Source organism: Urtica dioica, chromosome 2 (genome assembly GCF_054948205.1).
Source record: "Urtica dioica subsp. dioica isolate 48M chromosome 2, U.dioica_male_clone48M_v1_H2, whole genome shotgun sequence".
Classification (NCBI taxonomy): domain Eukaryota; kingdom Viridiplantae; phylum Streptophyta; class Magnoliopsida; order Rosales; family Urticaceae; genus Urtica; species Urtica dioica.
In genome coordinates, this window is record NC_142757.1 from 46051015 (window position 1) to 46069538 (window position 18524).

Below are 18524 nucleotides of genomic sequence, written 5' to 3' on the forward strand. Positions count from 1 at the left end.
CAGTAAGGATAAGAGTAAACTGTACCGATGAAGTTACCGTTACCGATGTGGCAAACCGACAAATACCGGATTTACCGAGAGGTATCCAGTGAACAAACAAATACAAATATATATATATATATATATATATATATATATTACTAATAATATTAAGATAAACTAAAAAATATTAACACTAAATTAAATTTTTCATTCATTATTATTTGTTAGTGTTAAATGTTAGACTATAGAGATGATGCTTCTACTTGTGACCGGAATGACCATGAGAGGTTATGATGTCTCGTACTAGAACAAAAAAGAGCTTTAGATGAAAAAAATTCGCGCCTATTTTTCGTATTAGACACGATATGAGTTGCGTCTAAAAGTCCGTTCCTAAAAAATATCTATTAGGTACACATCTGCCATATTATCGAGTACCACCAAGATATTGAAATCGGATCATAATTGTACATTATATTCTAAAGCAATAGATCGTAGTCATGCAACAACAAGTACATCAAGGGTTAAAACATTCACCACTTTTACATATATATATATATATATATATATATATATATATGTATATATATATATATATATGTATATATATACCTGTATACGTAAATATATATATATATGTTAAAATGATAATTCAGGATATTACACGAGTAAATAATATAAATAAATGGGTGAAACTGATCTTCTTCTTTTATCTTGTGTTTTTTAATTACGTAACGAATATTTCTTCCAATATATTTGTGAATAAATAGATAAATAAGTCATAGACATAGCGAGACTTTTTGAATATTGAATGAGAATGTGGCATGGACGTAATTTACCCTACATATATATATTTTTTTATAAACTGATCAAAATTATTGAATCAGCGCGTTACATATGTCGTATGTTATGTAGTCATATAAATCCTACTTGAAGTCACAATATAAATGGATCGCTATTATCCGATATCTGGGTTCCGCACTTGTGTAGTGAATATATATATTATAATACTCGAACTCGTAGAATCCTACTTCAAGTGGGAAATCTAATGGAAAACTCGACCTCCCCAAGGAATTGCTTAATATTCGAAGTCGTACAATCCTACTTCTTCTTTTCTCGTAGCGCTATATATATGAGTAACACAACGAGCTAATTTTAGGGTTTATTAATTCAAGCTATCAATACTAAGTATTCTCTTTCAATCGGCTACGTACGATCACGATGGCTTATTTCAGTGGATTCTTGGCGATTTTCTTGGTGGCTCTTCTGGCTTTGGCTAACATTAGTCAAGGTGGTTACGATCATCACCCCGATGATCATGTTCGCAGCAATTACTTCCAAGATCGCTTCTTGGCTAGGGCTTTCGGTTTCAAGAGAAGTCTGAAACAGAACGATGCGAGCTTGAGTAGTCCTAAGATCGTAAGCGTTGACGATTTCGGGGCTAAAGGAAACGGCACAGATGGAACTCAGGTACGTCGTACTTGCATTAATCGCACGTGTTTAATTATTAACTGGCTTGTAAAGAGAAAGTCGTAGTAACTACGTATTCATACACATACATAGGGTTTTGCGAGAGCGTGGGACGAGGCGTGTTCGTCGCAGGGTTCGGTGAGCTTGGTGGTGCCGAGAAACACGTATCTCCTCAAGCCCATCACTTTCAAGGGTCCTTGCAAGTCCGATCGAATTAGGGTTGAGATCAACGGAGTGGTGAGAGCTCACGGGGACATGTCCGGTTACATCGATGATAATCAACGGCGTTGGATTGTGTTTGACGGAGTTCAACATCTCACCGTCGAAGGCGGCGGAACAATCAACGGCTGGGGTAGCGCTTGGTGGAATCGCTCATGCAAAGTTCACAAGACTCGAGTACGTATAAATTATATTTATTTATAGTAATTTCAATGACTACATGCATGTATTCTTCAATAATAATGATTAATATGTTTTCTGTATGCTTGTTTATTGCAGCCTTGCCCGCGTGCACCTACGGTACGTTTATCATACCAACTATATATTAAGAGCAATTAATTAATGTCATATTATAATTGGTTAACTATATAGTTATTGATCACCTCGCTTTACATATATATGTTATTAGGCTATGACATTCCACAAGTGTGAGGATTTGGTGGTGAGGAATGTGAGGTCAGTGAATCCGCAAGGAGTGCATATGTCAATCCACAGCTGCAACAACGTGACTGTCTCCGGCGTCACAGTCACCGCTCCGGGGAACAGCCCCAACACCGACGGAATCAATGTCAGAGGAACCACCAATCTCGTCATCTCCGATTCCGTCATCGCAACCGGAGACGATTGCATTGCTCTCAACCACGGCACAAGCAACGTAAGAATTTCCGGCATCACTTGTGGGCCCGGCCACGGAATCAGGTAATAATTAATTTGATCATAGCATTGGATACATATAATAGGGGACTCAAACCATTAATTAATTAATTGAACTCAAATAAAAATAATGTATGTTTTTGTTAGTATTGGGAGCTTGGGCAAACAGAACTCGGAAGAGCATGTATCGGATGTCGTCGTGGACGGAGCCACCCTTTCCGGGACAACTAACGGACTCAGAATCAAGACTTGGCAGGTACGTAACAAATTATCTAACACAGTATGAAATTAATTAGTCAATTGACAATCAACAATAAGTTAATTAAAAGTTAACAATGCGCAGGGAGGGTCAGGAAGCGCGAGTGGGATAAAGTTCATGAACATCAGAATGGAGAATGTGCAAAACCCAATGTTGATTGACCAATTCTACTTCTGCGAAACTCATAAGTGTCAAACACAGAGCTCTGCGGTGCAAGTTGAGGATGTGTTATACCAAAACATCACAGGCACCAGCGCTTCTCCGGTGGCCGTCAACTTCGACTGCAGCGATGCCCTCAAATGCCGACGAATCGTTCTTCAAGACGTCAATCTCCGATACCATCACACTCACACTCACAGCCACAAAGACGACAATGACAATGTCCGAGCTTCCTGCAGAAACATACAGCTCACCGAAATCGGACCCGTAACTCCTCTTTGCCCTAACAATCCCGACGTCACAAGGTCAACCACCACCACTACCAATTATACCAATTCCACTCCTCCGATTCAAACTCCGTCTCCGGCGACTCCGACTCCAAATCCGTCTCCGGCAGCTTCTCATAGAACTCCATCTCCGGCGAATCCTCGCCCAGCTGCTCCGGAGCCTCCTCGCCGGAATGTTATCAACGTCGACGATTTTGGAGCGAAAGGGAACGGAAACAACGATGATACTGATGTAAGAACACGCAAACCCTAGATCTTAGAAATTAATAGTAGGCTATATTGACTACTTACAGTAGAATAATAAGCTCTTGACACGTCATTCTTAAGTCTCCTCTCATGCGTTATTCTTTGATCAGGCATTTAACAAGGCTTGGAAGCAAGCTTGTTCATCCAATAATCAAGAAGAGACCATCCTAGTGGTGCCTCACAAGACTTATCTCGTTAAGCCTATCAGATTTAACGGTCCGTGCAAATCCAAAATTACAATTCAGGTATAATATCACAATATAGACATGAAACCTTTTTTTTTCATACTATATTATAAAATGTAAAATAATTTTAATTAATTAATATTTTCAGATTCTTGGGAGAATAGAAGCATCGGAGAAGCGGTTAGACTATCCAGATAGACATTGGCTGTGGTTCGACGGAGTCAACGATCTGGTGGTCGAAGGCGACGGAACCATCGACGGCAACGGAGAAGTTTGGTGGAGAGAGACTTGCAAATGGAACAAATCACGGGTAAATAACTAATTAGCTTCTAATGAAAAAAAAAAATCAATTTTTACCAATTTTGTAACTATATTTGTACACAACAAACTTGATAAGTACTAACTAAGTCTCTCTTTTGTTTTTGGTTGTTTGCAGCCTTGCACAGAAGCTCCAACAGTAAGTATTTATGTAATTTCTAATTGAAAATCAGATATTAGTTGCAATGAAAATACATGTAATTAACGTATTAGTTATATTGATATATTTTTTTTACTAGGCTCTAAGTTTTCAAAGATGCCAGCGCTTGGAAGTGAAAGATCTGACCATAAAGAACTCACAACAAATTCAAGTCCTTTTTGTGAAGTGTGTTGACGTCAAAGCTCACAATCTAACCGTGAGCGCTCCCGGAAATAGCCCAAACACCGACGGAATTCATATCACTCACTCCCAAAATGTCGACATCTCAAACAGCAACATAGCAACAGGTTAAATATATATTCTATTTCTACATATTTTTAGTGCTTGTTTGCTTAAAAAATTCTCCATCTAAATTGGTTCATATTGATGTTACATTGTTTTATGTAGGCGATGATTGCATTTCCATTGTGAGTGGATCTAGAGGAATAAGTGCTTCGGATATTAGATGCGGACCGGGTCATGGCATCAGGTAAATTTTATTTACTTATTATGATACCAATTTTAATAGATACAATAAAAAATAAAAATGGATTTTTTATTTTAATGATATTCTTAAAAAATATTTGTTCAACAGTATTGGTAGCTTAGGAGGTGGGAACGCGGAAGCACACGTGTCTGATGTGACCGTTACAAGAGCCAGATTCTTCGGAAGCACGAATGGAGTTAGAATCAAGACTTGGCAGGTACGTAACACAAATACTAATGATTTTTTAAATTAAAAAAAAAAAATTAATTTCAATATTCTCATATGTTTTTTTTTCTTCTTCTACTACTCTGGTGACATTATTCAGGGAGGTTCCGGCAATGTGAGCAACGTCAGATTCATGGATCTGGAAATGCATAACGTTCGCAACCCGATCATCATTGATCAGAATTACTGCATTGAAAAAGCTTGCCACCAAGAGGTGATTATTTAATAATTAATAAACATCTTTATCATTTTTTCTTCCTTTCAAAGTAAAAACTTCTTTCTAACATATTTATATTTTAGGAATCGGCGGTTCAAGTGAAGAACGTTGTGTACCGGAATATAAGAGGCACCGTGGACAGAGAGGCAGCCATAATTTTGGACTGTAGCGAGAGACACAGATGCGAAGGGATTGTGTTGCAAGACATCGATTTGAGGACGAAACAAAACGGACATCACACACGGGCCCTCTGTAACAACGTCGATTTCGCCGATGTTCGAAATGTTTCCCCGGCGTGTCCTAATTAGCTTATACATTTTATATTGATCTTATTATAGGATATATATATACATTATAGGTTAAACTCGTACATGTAGTTCTTTTTCTTTGCTATTTTATGAAAACGATTATCTTAGTTCAGATTGTGGATTAATGAATGAAAGTATGAAACTAGAAGTGTGAATCAATGCATAAAAAAAATAATTTCTCATCTCACTGGCGAATGTTTTAGTTTATGCTGGTAATAGTGATATTTCATATTTCTTAAAAATTTATTTTTATGTATATATATCACTTGTGAGCTGAGAGTGAAGCTTTGATTCGACAGATATGGCTATGTTTGGTAAGCAACTCAAAAACTGTTTTTTAGTTTTTGAGTTGAAAAAATTGAAAACAAAAATTGAAAACATGTTTGGTAAAGTGTTTTTGGAAAAAAATTTCAAAAAATTTTGAAGTTGTTTTGGAAAAAAGTAAAGAAAACTGAAAACAAATAAAAGGTGTTTTTGAAAATGTTTTTCTTCTCTTCTCTCCTCTTTCTCCTCATCTTCTCTTTTTCATTCTTTCAAAAACAAAAATGAAAACTATACCAAACACTTTTTTCACTTTTTTCACTTTCTCAAAAACAAAAATGAAAACTGTACCAAACAACTTTTTGAAAACAACTACAAAACAGTTTTTCAATACAACTACAAAAATTAGAAAACAAAAAACAAAAAACTTTTTGAGTTAACTACCAAACACAACCAAAAGGTTTAAGTTCTTTATTTATTCTTCAGTGGCTAATTTTGTCCAACCTTTTCGTGTCAATGGTTTTATAAATGGATCCAAATTCTAATGAATGAAAAAAAAAATAATAATAATAAGGTGATAAGGTCCATATTTTATACCCAACGTTTATTCACAAATATCCATATGATATTTATTTGTATGTATATATATATCATATTTCCTATTCTACACCCTTACTCTGTCTGCAGCTTCCTTGATTTGGTCGATGGTGTAAACTCCGAAGAAATCGTCGTCGGCGACGGCGTTGATGACGGCGAGTGCCACGTCATCGACACTGACCGGAGGAGCGAGAAGAAGGTCTGATGCCGGGAGAGAGCTGAGAGGCTTCGTGAAGCTCTCGGCTGCTCGGAGAACTCTCTCCAACGGCTGTCCCACCAAATCCAATGGAATCTCAAACCCTTCCACTTTCCTTTTCCCGTATATGAATCCCGGCCTCAGCACAACACCTGTTTCGGTTCACTTGTATGTAAGCGATATTACGGATTGGGACATTTGAAGAGAGGGGAAAAGAAATGCGAGTGCAAATTTACCCGAGTTGGGATATTTGGAGAGGACTTCTGATTCTGCTTTCCTCTTCCCGGTGAAGTATCCGGATGAAAGTAAGAACGATGGAAGATTGTAGTCGTGCACCGATATCAATATGAATTTTGGAATCCCTGTTGAAATATGACATAAAAAAATTAAATAAATAGAATCGCTGTGAAGTGTTTCTGGTGAATATCGCTTATAAGCATTTCGTGAAAATAGATAACTGATAAATATGGCTCTCTTTTATACTTTTATGCATTCTGGGGATCGAATATGTAAACGGCACTGAATGAAGCTCCACCGTTCATTTTTGTTTAAAAAAAGAAAAAAAAAAAAAATATATATATATATATATATATATATATATATATTTGTTTCGAGACAAAAACACAATGTATTCTTGAGACACAATGTCCGAATATTTTACATTCACCTTCGACCTTTGGAGGGTCGACGTGTTACAAGGTCAACTGAGAGAGAACATCTTGTAATACTAAAGTGCGCGCATACACACAAACATGCATATATATATATATATATATATATATATATATATATATATATATATATATATATATATATATTTTTTTAAGGCAGTTTTGCTGCAGTGGGGATTGAACCCACGACCTCCACACTGAATAATTATATATTATAGAGACTAACCATAATCCTTGGCGGCGTTGACAGCAACAACATTGGCTTCACCGTTGATTCTTTGCATTTGTTCATCGTTGCCGAAACCACCAATAGTTGAAACCACGGTGGTCGCCCCAGGAAGTACTTCGTCCCAGTTTAAGTAGAAAACATCTCCTGTATAAAATTATGTTATTGTAGGAACAATCATTTGTATGCAAACACAGCCTAGAGCATTCATACCCCAAAAAAAAAAAGAAAAAAAAAAAGAAAAAAAAAAAGAAGATATACTCTGTTCGGCGATGGAGTTAAGAAGCCAATAAGACCGAGAGTCCATTGCTCTTGTCAAACTTTTAATTCGTGTTCACATGAAGAAGAAAAAGATATTCTTTTGTGCGACTTCCCTATTTTATTAAAGCCAGTGACAAAAACATGTTTATACTTTTGTGGCACAGATTGCACTAGTATTCTCGAGATGGTCTAACCAATTAATTTCAAGCCAATTAAAAAAAAAATACTAATTTCATTTCGCATAAAGAAAAAACTAATGAGAAATAAAACTAAATTAGCATCCACGCGGATAGTATGTTAATAATAGAGTTCTCGAATAAATACATAACTTATTTGACCACACACAGAACAAACATACCTGGAACCCAAGTGACTTGATCAACCCACGAATCTTGATACGTTGGACGACCCGACCTGCGAATCAAAAGAACCTTTTTTTTAACATTTCAGACACTAAAATCTTATAGTAATTAATAAGATACGAGACTAAGCCAATTCTCAACTATTAATAAACAATAAAATAAAATGAAATTCGATTCACCTGCTAACGCTAACGACCTCAATGCCTTTGGATACCGCAGCCTTGCAAATAGCAGAGCCAACGAACCCAGTGCCTCCTAAAACCACAATCTACTCGAAAAAAAGAAACAAGTTTGTAAATCGCATAAACACGAACAGAGCTTTTCATTTTCGTCCATAGTAGAATGCAATAAAGTCTCACATACCCTTTCTGATCTAACATTGGCTACAACATCTATTGTGGTGGAATTAGAGTCAGTTTTTACTCCTCCTTCTGAATAACTACATTTAATCCCCAACCTGCTTGAGGAAATGCTAAAACTGGGTCAAAATTCAGTTTTAACCTTAGAATTGAACCGCAAACACTAATTGATAGGATAAGCAAAATTCATAACAGAATCTTAAATAGTTTTTTATTTATTATTTTTTATTAGATTTAGCGACTCAAATGAAGAGCAACTTATATCTAGCAACAACACTCAAGAACAGAAAACCAATTAAACCAAATAAAATCAAATAAATAGCTATGCTATGAATTCCTGACATATTTTAATATCAGAGATGCTTAAACGTTAGTGATACTGAAGCAAGCTTCGGAATGTAAACACTATCCAAGCAAAAGGAAGAGAAACCATTTACCTAGATTCTCCATACCGAAAAAAAAAATAGAAAAGTATACGAGAAAATAAAAGGCTAGAAACCAAATCCGACATATTAAAATAATGTAAAAAGTTTGGACCTGTGAGGGTGAGAGAGAAAGATAGAAGAAGAGCGATTGTGAAGAATTGAAGGGACGCGAGAAGGAAAGGAAGCTCTGTGGAGAGATGAAGACTGTACGGAAATGGTGGCAGGGACGGCCAACAAAGACGCCATTTTTGGGACCAAAATCGAGAGCTGAGAATCTGAATTTTGGAGAACCCACTTCTCTCGTTGTCGCTGTGGCTGAGAATTCTATTTGTTTTTCCGGTGCCTAAATATTTTTTTTTTTAGATAGACGGGGTTTTAAAACAACAAAAACAAATAATAATTCAAAACTAATTTACATTTTATAAGTTATAACTAGTCATTTTAATATAAAATAAAATAAAAATAGCTAAAACAATTAAAAAAAAAAAGAAAAAAAAATTGTACAAAATAGCCATTTGAAACTTATTGATTACCAAAATAGCTAAAGTTTCAACTTTTTGGCAAAGTAGCCAAATTTACGTCTTTCAAAAAAATTAATCTTGGGGTAAAAAAAAATTTAAAACTAAATTACTGCACATTTTTTATATTTCACTAAATTAAGACAAGGGCAGTGTAGCAAAATAGCCAAAATGAAACTATGAAATTTGTTTTTAGCTAACGTTTTACAACTTTTAGGGAAATAACCAACAGGTTTATGTGGCAATAATTAAGGTCTGATTTGCCCTTATTTATTAACAAATTCGTCATTTTCTCTCTCCTACTTTTTTCCTACATTTTTTTTTACATAAAACTTCAAAAAACCATATCTATTTCATATGAACTCGAAATTGAGTTATTCCAAATCCTAAAGATTCGTGACGCCGAGATCTTCAAAAATAGATCCATTGTATTTGATGAAAAATCATGTTTAATATCATAGATGTAGAAAAATCACATTACTACCTTAAATATGGAAATAACTTAAATTTTTTGAAATTGTCAAAAAATAAATGAAAACGTAAATATGATATATTAAACATAATTTTTCATCAAACACAATGGGTCTATTTTTGAAGATCTTGATGCCACAAATTTGTAGGATCTGAAATAACTCAATTTTCGAGTTCGTATGAGAAAGATACGGATTTTTAAAATTTTGATGCAAAAAAAATTATTTGAAAAAAATAGGAGAGAGAAAGTGACGAATTTGTTAATAAATAAGGACAAATCAGACCTTAATTATTGTCACATAAGTCATTTGGCTATATCCCTAAAAATTATCAAACGTAGGCTAGATCCAAAATCACATGTTTAAAGTGGCCTACTTAGTTACAAATCGCTTAAGACAAACCTTAGCTATTTTGCAAATTCATAACTTTAAATTGTCTATTTAGCTACATCACCCTTAAAAAAAAGTAAATTCTTATCTTGTTTTGAAAAAGAGAATTTAAAAATATATAAATATAAAAACAAAATCAGGCAACTAGTAAAATATTGGGCGTGATAACTATTTAGTTATTACAAAACTATAGTCAACATTTGATTTATATTGGATTAAATAAACAGTTCACAATTATAAACTAATTAACAAAAATTAAAGAGATAAAAAATAAATATAATAAAACACAACAAGAAATAACTCTTCATGTTAAATATTATGAAAATTCCTAAAAATTTGGAAATATATATTGAGATCTTCATTGACGATCTGACTGACCAATAGTGTTTCATTGTGGCGATCAAATTCCGCGTCATAATCTCACAAATTTATTCAGGATGCGTTTCTGTAACAAATCTACCAACATTTACATAATACAAATATACTGACATTAACACAAATTTACATAGATGTTAACACAAAGTAAACACAATACTTTTCTTAACATTTTGAAGCGAGGGCAGAGGGCCGTAGGACGTTGACAAAGGGTCGTTGGACGCTGGCAGAGTTCGACGACTGCTGAGAATGTCTCGATGATGATGGAGTCAGAGTGAGTGAGTGAGAGAAAAAAAACGAGTCAGTGATAGAGAGAGACTTAGTGTTCTTAATTGGATCTGACTTTGTGGTCGAGGGAGAGCGACATCGAGCCGTGGATATGACTTTGTGATCGAGGACGAGCGACGACGAGTCATCCACGAGCATGAACTCGACGATGGCGACGAATTGTACGAGGAGTATGGCGGCTGAGAGGAGTACGGCGTCAAGTCATGGACCAAGAGTAAGAGGTGAAACCTAGGTGCAGAGAGAGAGAGAGAGAGAGAGAGAGAGAGAGAGAGAGAGAGAGATCTATAGATATAATTATTTTATTAAACGTAATCAGAATTTGATCTACAGATATACCAATAATTTTTTTTTCTTATTTCATAAATAGATATAATTATTCAAATAAACGTTTAAAAAATGATAAAATCGGAAGTAAATATTTGATTTAACTGCCACATCATCGTATATGACTATTTAAACAAAAACTCAAAACGTTAACTATTTAGCAATTTTAATGTTTCACATGACTTAATCCATGTAACTTAATATTAAAATTTAGAGTTATTAAACACATTATTATTCGATATCTTCACCGTATCATTGTTTTTTATACATTTGATCTTCGTATCATTTTCTCCAAAATTTACAACAACAACACGTCTAATCTTCCATTAAAATAAATAAATATTGGTGCTAAGCAAATAAATAATAAAATATTTAAAATAATTAAATAATTACTCTCTATAAAATCATCGTTCAATTATTATTCATATTAAAATTATTGTATAGTTTATGTTTAGGTATTCGGTGCATAGGTCTCATCTTAATTTAAGTTTATTCATTAGATAAGTTACTTATACTAGAGTTTAAAGGGACCAGGCTCATCTCTCTCCAAATTAAATTAGAAAAATTATAAAAATAGTATTTTTAAATTGAATTTTTTGTAAAATAGTAGTTGTTTTAAATTTTTTAAGAAAATAGTATTATTTTTAAATCTACAAATAACTATATGAGCTTATTTGTCTTCCTACTTAAAAGTAGAAACATAAGCAATAAATAAATTAAATATGATCTAAAACAATAAACAATTTTTAATTTGCTTTCAATAAAAAATTATTTATAACTTAAAAAATGTTATTTTACAAGAAAAATATATACGATATCCACCCATAAAGAAGGAACAATTAAGTTAGTGGACCAATAATCTTCTATTTTTTTTAAATAGAAAAAATTTTATTTTGTTAAAAAAATAGTTCATCAAATCAAAATTAATTTAATTAACTTCGGATTTGATAGATCATATTTTTAATACATTTTTAAAAAAATAAAAATTAGCTAATGTTAACAAATTCTTCAATAAAAAAAAAAAAAATAGAAGTTGGAAGGGGAAAGACACTACAATGACAATATTGTCCCCTGAAACTATATGAAGCGAAGACCGACTAAAAAAAGGGTCTCTGTGTAGTGTGCTGAGCTTTCTTCAATTTTCGATCTCGAAGAAGAAGAAGAACCACCATGGCCAGATCAACGAGCAAGGACGCTCAAGCTCTCTTCCAATCTCTCCGCTCGGCCTACGCTGCCACGCCTACTAATCTTAAGGTCTGTCTCTGTTTCTCTTCCTCTTTCTCTGATGGTCAATGTCCTGTTTCCTGGCTGACATTTCCTTTTTTAATTTCCATTCAGATCATCGATCTCTACGTGTTGTTCGCTGTTCTCACAGCTTGTATTCAGGTATTCTTCGATTTCTCTTATTTTACTCTGCGTTCGCAGGTCAAAATCTTGGATTTGATTCTTCGAAAGAAATGGGACCAATTGTGTTAATTTAAGCTCGGTATATGAGTCCACGGGATTCGAATTTTAGTTTGGTGTGGCTGATCTGCGATGAGACTGACTATTTCTAAGATATAGAGATTCCTGGATCTTGTTTTCCTTTATTTTTTTGGCCTAGCGTGTCTGTGGGACTGTTTGATACAGTCTTTGATTGGATTTTCAACTTAGGGTTTCGAATTATCTGGCATTACCGAAATTTGTGTCTGATTATGAAAATGCTGAAATTCTATTACGTTATTTGTGCTAGTTGAAGAATTTAATTGTTGGGTGTTTTATTTTTGTGTTATTCTGATTTCTATATATGTGCTATAATTTCATTTCTCGGTTGAAAGATGTTAATCTAGCTCCGTTTTAAACATCCCTATTGTTATTTCTAATCGATCATATTTCCTCAAGGATCGTTAGAAAGAGTTGAATTTTCAGAAGTGTTGGGTTTCTAACTTGATATGGGCATTGACAATCATTGTTCTCGGTGAAAATTTGGCTTTAAACAGGTTGTTTATATGGCTCTTGTCGGGTCCTTCCCATTCAACTCCTTTCTTTCTGGTGTGCTCTCGTGCATCGGGACGGCTGTCCTTGCTGGTAAGCAGATTTTGTGTCTGTTTAATGTAATATTCTATTACATTTTCTGGTAGAATGGAGCGCAGAAATGACTTTGAGTGGTTGTTTTATTTGTTTGTAGTTTGTCTTCGCATCCAAGTGAATAAAGAGAACAAGGATTTCAAGGTAAATTGTGATTACTCTTTTAACTGTAATTTTTTTTTTATCCGTGAATAGTAGGATCTACAAATTACACGCAGGCTTGTTTTTGTTTTATAATGTATTGCATTTTTTTTACTTGTGCGTGATGTTGGTTTTTAGTTCTTTAGTTGATGATTCTTGGATTTTTTTATTTCTCGGCATTGTTGTAGAAATGGTATATTTTCTTTAGAAAACTAGTGTAAGAAGTGACCGAATAAAGAAAACGGGATTTTCCATCAAGCCTGACTCTATCTACTGATTTTGGTATGTACCAAATAGTTTAGTGACAACCCTAGTCCGGATTATAGTCCCACTTATAGTTTGTTCATTTGTATAAAGATAAACTGAAAATGAAAATAGTCCACACTCTTTTTAGTTAGTCCTAGCATCTATGTTTTATGTTATTAGTTTGAAAATAGGGAAGATAGTATTTAGCTTTAAATTGTGTGTTTCACTGCACCACATCAAAAGGTTTGATAGCTCGTGTTTTGCTCCGTATGTTGTGCAGGATTTAGCACCAGAAAGAGCTTTTGCAGATTTTGTTCTCTGCAACTTGGTGCTTCATTTGGTTATAATCAATTTCCTTGGTTAAGATGCTTCATTAGCAATTACTATTTTCTGCTCTAGAATTATGAAAATTAGACAACTATTATGTTATACTCCTTCAATGCACCGAACCCAACATTACACCTTGTGGTGCTCGGTTTTCAGATGGAAACTAAATTTTTGCTTGGCACTTTTGCGTTGATGCATTTAATTTTAAATATATTACAAGAGCTAAACACTTAGTTAACTTATTACTGACTGTAAAATGTAAACTCATTATCAACTACGGAACCATTTACTTCAGTAGATTTAATCGCTAAACTTCATGTTGGAAGTTTCCAATTTGATTATAGTTATTAGTTTAATTTAATTGAATCCACCGTGGAAAGGCAAACTCCATAAATCTTAGTGGAAATCACTGTTTTTTTTTTGTTTTTTTTTTTTTTTATAACTTAGTGTAAGTATAGTGTCTAAAGTTTTTATCATGAAAAATACTGTTAAGTTGTAAACAAGTTTACACTTTTTTTTTTGACAATTTATTTATTGTTTTGGGTTATATTAAAATTTGTTTATTGTTCATAGTTTCAAAATCATCTCAAAAAATTATTTACAACTTAAGAAAATACTATTTTTTGGAAAAAAAATTAAAACTGACATTAGTTTGTAAATATTACACTTTAAAAACATTATTCCTATAATTTTGTCAACCTGCAGAATAGGTTTTTGGGACACTTAATTGTTCTGACAAATCTGGATTTTAGTCGAACTTAAAATTTTAAATAATCTAAATAACTGAAAAATTGCTCTACATTGCAAACAAAGGTTATGAAAGAATATGTATACACAAGCCCGCGGGCGCATATATATATATATATATATATATACACACACACGTATAACAAAACTACAGACGAGACCAAAACAAACCATCAAACAAATATGGTACACAGTGCCCTTGAAAGAGACGTATTAGAACCCTGTAGCAAAAGATGCTAATACAATACAAGTGAACCAGAGTCCCTAGAACTGAATATTTCAGTTTTGGTTCATACTTCATAGAGCACGACTCTGTAGTGGTAACGTAACCATGGACCTTGTTCCAAATTCCAGTACATTTCCTCAAATGCCCATTAATTTTTTACATGTAAAAAGACACAAGTAGCAAAGAAATCTATACATACGACCAAGTTCATGGAAAAGTAACCAAACCAGATGACAGATCACAGTGTCAAGCTTTAAATATGTTTTTTTTAAGGCGACAGAGGAAAATAGAGAGGCAATACAACCACAACCACACTTCAGCAAATCACCACCTTAATATCTCTCTTCTTCCCTCTATCCTCTTCACATTTTTCGTCATTATCTCAAGTTTCTCTTGCAAAACAGGGCCTCCGCCGAAAACGGGACCCTGTTGTCATTTTTCTTAGTTGTCCCTCGCTGTACCGACTCCAATGAAAGACCCGCGACGCTGACCTCCCACGATAACATCCTTCAGCCGAGATATGGGACCGAATATCCTGCCCGTCTTCTGCCAATTATGGAAAAAAAAATGAGAGTTTAGTGAACCATAACGCGATTAAAGCATCCTAATATAGAAGAAAAGGGTACGGACAATCTTCATCTCCTTGAACCATAATATCAGGGCAAGTGTTGATGTTGATCAAGTTTTGATTTGTGATTATCTGGCTAACAAACACTCTTGAATGCCTTGTACTTGACTGGTAAAATACGTTTTATCTATTCCAAATCTGGCAGCAACATATAGAGATTGAGCAGTGTAGATAAATCATCTTCAAATGATAGCAAGAACAAAACTGGTGATGACTTTGACAAAGCGGCGATAGAGAGACCAGACTACAGTTCTAACTAGCAAAAAAATTGCAAATCAACGATCCATTTTGTTTACCAGTACATAAACAAGTCTACCAAATCTTGTACTAGTTTTTTCCTTAAAAAAAAAAAAAAAATATCACGTCCTAACTCATTTCCGATTCCATAAAAACATATAGGGCTATCCAATGACACCTTACCAACAAACACAACTAGAAAAGCAAACGTTACGCCACCAATTCCTTTGCATCTACAAAAAGGAGAAAAATACCAAAAACCCACCTCGTTACCAAGCTTCATCTGCCATTTGAGGTGCAGGGTTTGCCATCTTTCTTGCTGCCATTGATGCCCGAGAATTACAAGGCCCATAACAGCTGCTGCGACGATCACAGACCAAAAAGCATTCGCTTCTCTGGCGTGAGAATACAGCGACACAGCTCGTCGTTTCCACCACGCTCCACATGGAAGTCCATGCTCGTTGTCCTTAGAAGCTCTCGGAGATCCCGTGATTTCCCCGTCATCGAAATCTTGCTCCGATGGTCCGATAAATTCACGAAGAGCGGTCTCCTCTTCGTATGGTGTTGAACTACCAAGGCTTGCCCTGTCAGGGAAAGAGGTATACTTGGCTGCGCTATACACATTTTGATCTTCGATCAAATCCTGCAAATTTGTTCTACCCTTCTCGCCCGAAAACTGAATATCCGGGAAATCATCCGAGACGTTCAGTCCTTTTAAGTTCAAATTTTCATCATCCTTTCCGCTAGATCGACCCTCTTCTTCGGCAGCGAATTCAGTGGCTGCATTTTCAGATTCCAAAGGCAGATTCTCGTGCTGGCTTGGGGGAAAGGCAAAGTGGCTTGACATGAACAAGGCACGGGAAGTTTCACCTTCTTCAGGAACTATGTTGGTCTTGCCATCATCGGTCAATTCAGCCTCTCTTGGACCAGGCGCGGCAACGTACGCTGATTCCGTTAGTGACACAACTTCCCATTCGTTTCCACGAGAATTGCTTTCCCCTCCTTCACCATTGTCTGTCATTCTTCGGGACTTCCAAGCTCTCTAAATTTTGCAAACTGTCAAGTGAAATAAAAAAGAGAGAATATCAATTAAACATAAATCTTGAGCACCAACGTGCACATACTAGTCTGCGATAATATGATATACAGTGTATTTTTACAAGATACATGAATGTAAGAATTCATATGCACACACGCATCGCAACGTGTTGTCGGGTTCTAAGTCAAAGAAATTAGCAAGTCCTGATTTAGAAGATTGTTAATTCGTTTGTTTTATTGCTTATTCATCCTAAACTAATAACAGTATCTTGTTAATCTTATTACCGAATAGAACTTATTATTCTAGCAGTGTGATCGATGCGTTCTTTCTATTTTGCTATATAATTTACAATGGAAATTATTTAAAAATTAAATAATAGAGCCTCTACAATTAAACAGATCGGAATCCTCCACTTCAAAAATCATGTAAGAACATATCAACCACTCACTCCACAGAGCCAACAATATGATTTGTTTGTAACTAAAAGTGTAATTTAAGGACAATCAACATCTAACCTCAAATATAAATTTCGAAACGTAAAGAAGCTAATTTTCATATTGGTGTTTTGTTTTGTCAAACATACTATAAAATATATAACAAGCAAATTGGGAATATAAAAACAAATTATGACAAAAAAGCGATAATTAAAACATTCAACCCCAAAATAAAATAAAAAATAAAAAAAACAAAAACTAGGACCGCGAGCTTTGATCCTAAATTCCCAAGTAATCTCATATACCAGGAAGAAATATAAAAATCAAAGCGAATCGAAAACAAGAAAAAAGAAGAACATCAAATCCATCACAGTTATATGTAAAAGCGCTGACTTAAAAACCGCCATGTAATCCAATCATAAGCCGGTCAAGAAAAAAAGAAAAAAAAAACTCAACAAGCAAGGAATCAACAACGAATAAAATCACTCACAGGTTATGGAAACGCGCGAGATCTACGGGATCGCTTCGAGATCGAAGATTGAAAAGAAAAGAAAAGAAGAAGAAGAAGAAGAAGAAAACGTAACAAATAAACCTGTAAATAGAGGAAATGAAATTCGTCGAAGAAATTTTGTGAAGGATGACAAAACTGCCTATAACCGGTGAAACAAAACTTGTGCGAAGCTTTATTACCGGCTAATGTTTTTTTGGCGGTTTGTAGATGAACTCGTTTATCTGCGTGCGCGGAGTCGAAGAGGGAATAACTCACTGCGACGGGGTGCATCGCTGTTTTCGTAGACACGTGAGTCTCTGGTGTTTTTCTTCTCTTTTGTGAAGTAATCATTTTGAACCTTTTTTATTTTCCAAAATAGAAGGGAAATTATGACGACGAATTATTAACACTAAAATGATTGTATTATCATGGGATTTAGACACGGTATGTTTTCAATTAATATCATATTTTCATGTTTTTAAAATATGATTTTGTTTGTTTGTTTTTGTTTTAGAATTGTACAAGCATTTCACTAGAATAAGGGCAAATTTTCATTGATACACGTGAATAAATTTTTTTTAAACACAAGACAGATCAAGATTGGAATGATTCTAACGTCAGTGTAGGTATTTGCTCGTTTTGTACATAATTCTAACATCGCGAATGACATAGAACACATTAAGAGTCGAGCATTATTTGACTTTTTCGAAAAGTTCAATATGTTATAAAAAGTTGACTTTTTACAATTGGACAAAAGAGTTGTAAAAAGTGGAGATTTTATAACGATTTTTTTATCTCGTTGTAGAATCTCCAATTTGTAGTAGTGTGTTGTCTTTGTTCTGCTTTGAATAGTAGACATATTAGCAACATTCACTATCTCGATTTAAATTTTAAGTTAAATTTTGTCTATACAAGTCAAAGATTAAAAGACCGTTATCGATCATATATCGTTGGTTTGGTTTTACTGAGATATCTATTATCGATAGAGATATCAACATATATTTTATAGATATTTCAAATACAAGTACTGGCGTACCAATAAAAAATTTACGGAGATAACAGTTATC

General features: G+C 34.4%; 4 protein-coding genes across 4 annotated transcripts; 2 read left to right on the forward strand and 2 right to left on the reverse strand.

The window, feature by feature from the left end:
* Positions 1 to 1200: 1200 nt before the first annotated feature.
* LOC149405002 (uncharacterized) lies at positions 1201 to 5152 on the forward strand. Its single transcript, XM_089607745.1, has 14 exons — positions 1201 to 1449; positions 1543 to 1845; positions 1948 to 1968; positions 2078 to 2367; positions 2470 to 2578; positions 2666 to 3259; positions 3384 to 3518; positions 3607 to 3768; positions 3895 to 3915; positions 4016 to 4223; positions 4324 to 4405; positions 4511 to 4619; positions 4728 to 4841; positions 4928 to 5152. Exons 1-14 carry the CDS (start codon positions 1201 to 1203, stop codon positions 5150 to 5152), a joined length of 2622 nt encoding a protein of 873 aa, XP_089463871.1.
* A 759-nt stretch (positions 5153 to 5911) lies between these two features.
* Positions 5912 to 8865, reverse strand: LOC149405003 (NAD(P)-binding Rossmann-fold superfamily protein). The gene is made up of 7 exons (XM_089601968.1): positions 8623 to 8865; positions 8090 to 8183; positions 7906 to 7994; positions 7723 to 7778; positions 7104 to 7250; positions 6443 to 6568; positions 5912 to 6358 (listed from the first exon to the last, which is right to left on the reverse strand). The coding sequence occupies exons 1-7, from the start codon at positions 8754 to 8756 to the stop codon at positions 6078 to 6080; spliced, it is 927 nt and encodes a 308-aa protein (XP_089458094.1). The 5' UTR covers positions 8757 to 8865; the 3' UTR covers positions 5912 to 6077.
* A 3079-nt stretch (positions 8866 to 11944) lies between these two features.
* Positions 11945 to 13901, forward strand: ATDAD1 (Defender against death (DAD family) protein). Its single transcript, XM_089607298.1, has 5 exons — positions 11945 to 12129; positions 12214 to 12261; positions 12855 to 12942; positions 13043 to 13086; positions 13610 to 13901. The coding sequence occupies exons 1-5, from the start codon at positions 12046 to 12048 to the stop codon at positions 13691 to 13693; spliced, it is 348 nt and encodes a 115-aa protein (XP_089463424.1). The 5' UTR covers positions 11945 to 12045; the 3' UTR covers positions 13694 to 13901.
* Positions 13902 to 14543: 642 nt separating this feature from the next.
* Positions 14544 to 17623, reverse strand: LOC149405005 (ATG8-interacting protein 2-like). Its single transcript, XM_089606745.1, has 3 exons — positions 17458 to 17623; positions 15760 to 16550; positions 14544 to 15175 (listed from the first exon to the last, which is right to left on the reverse strand). The coding sequence occupies exons 2-3, from the start codon at positions 16513 to 16515 to the stop codon at positions 15071 to 15073; spliced, it is 861 nt and encodes a 286-aa protein (XP_089462871.1). The 5' UTR covers positions 16516 to 16550; positions 17458 to 17623; the 3' UTR covers positions 14544 to 15070.
* Between the last annotated feature and the right edge of the window lie 901 nt (positions 17624 to 18524).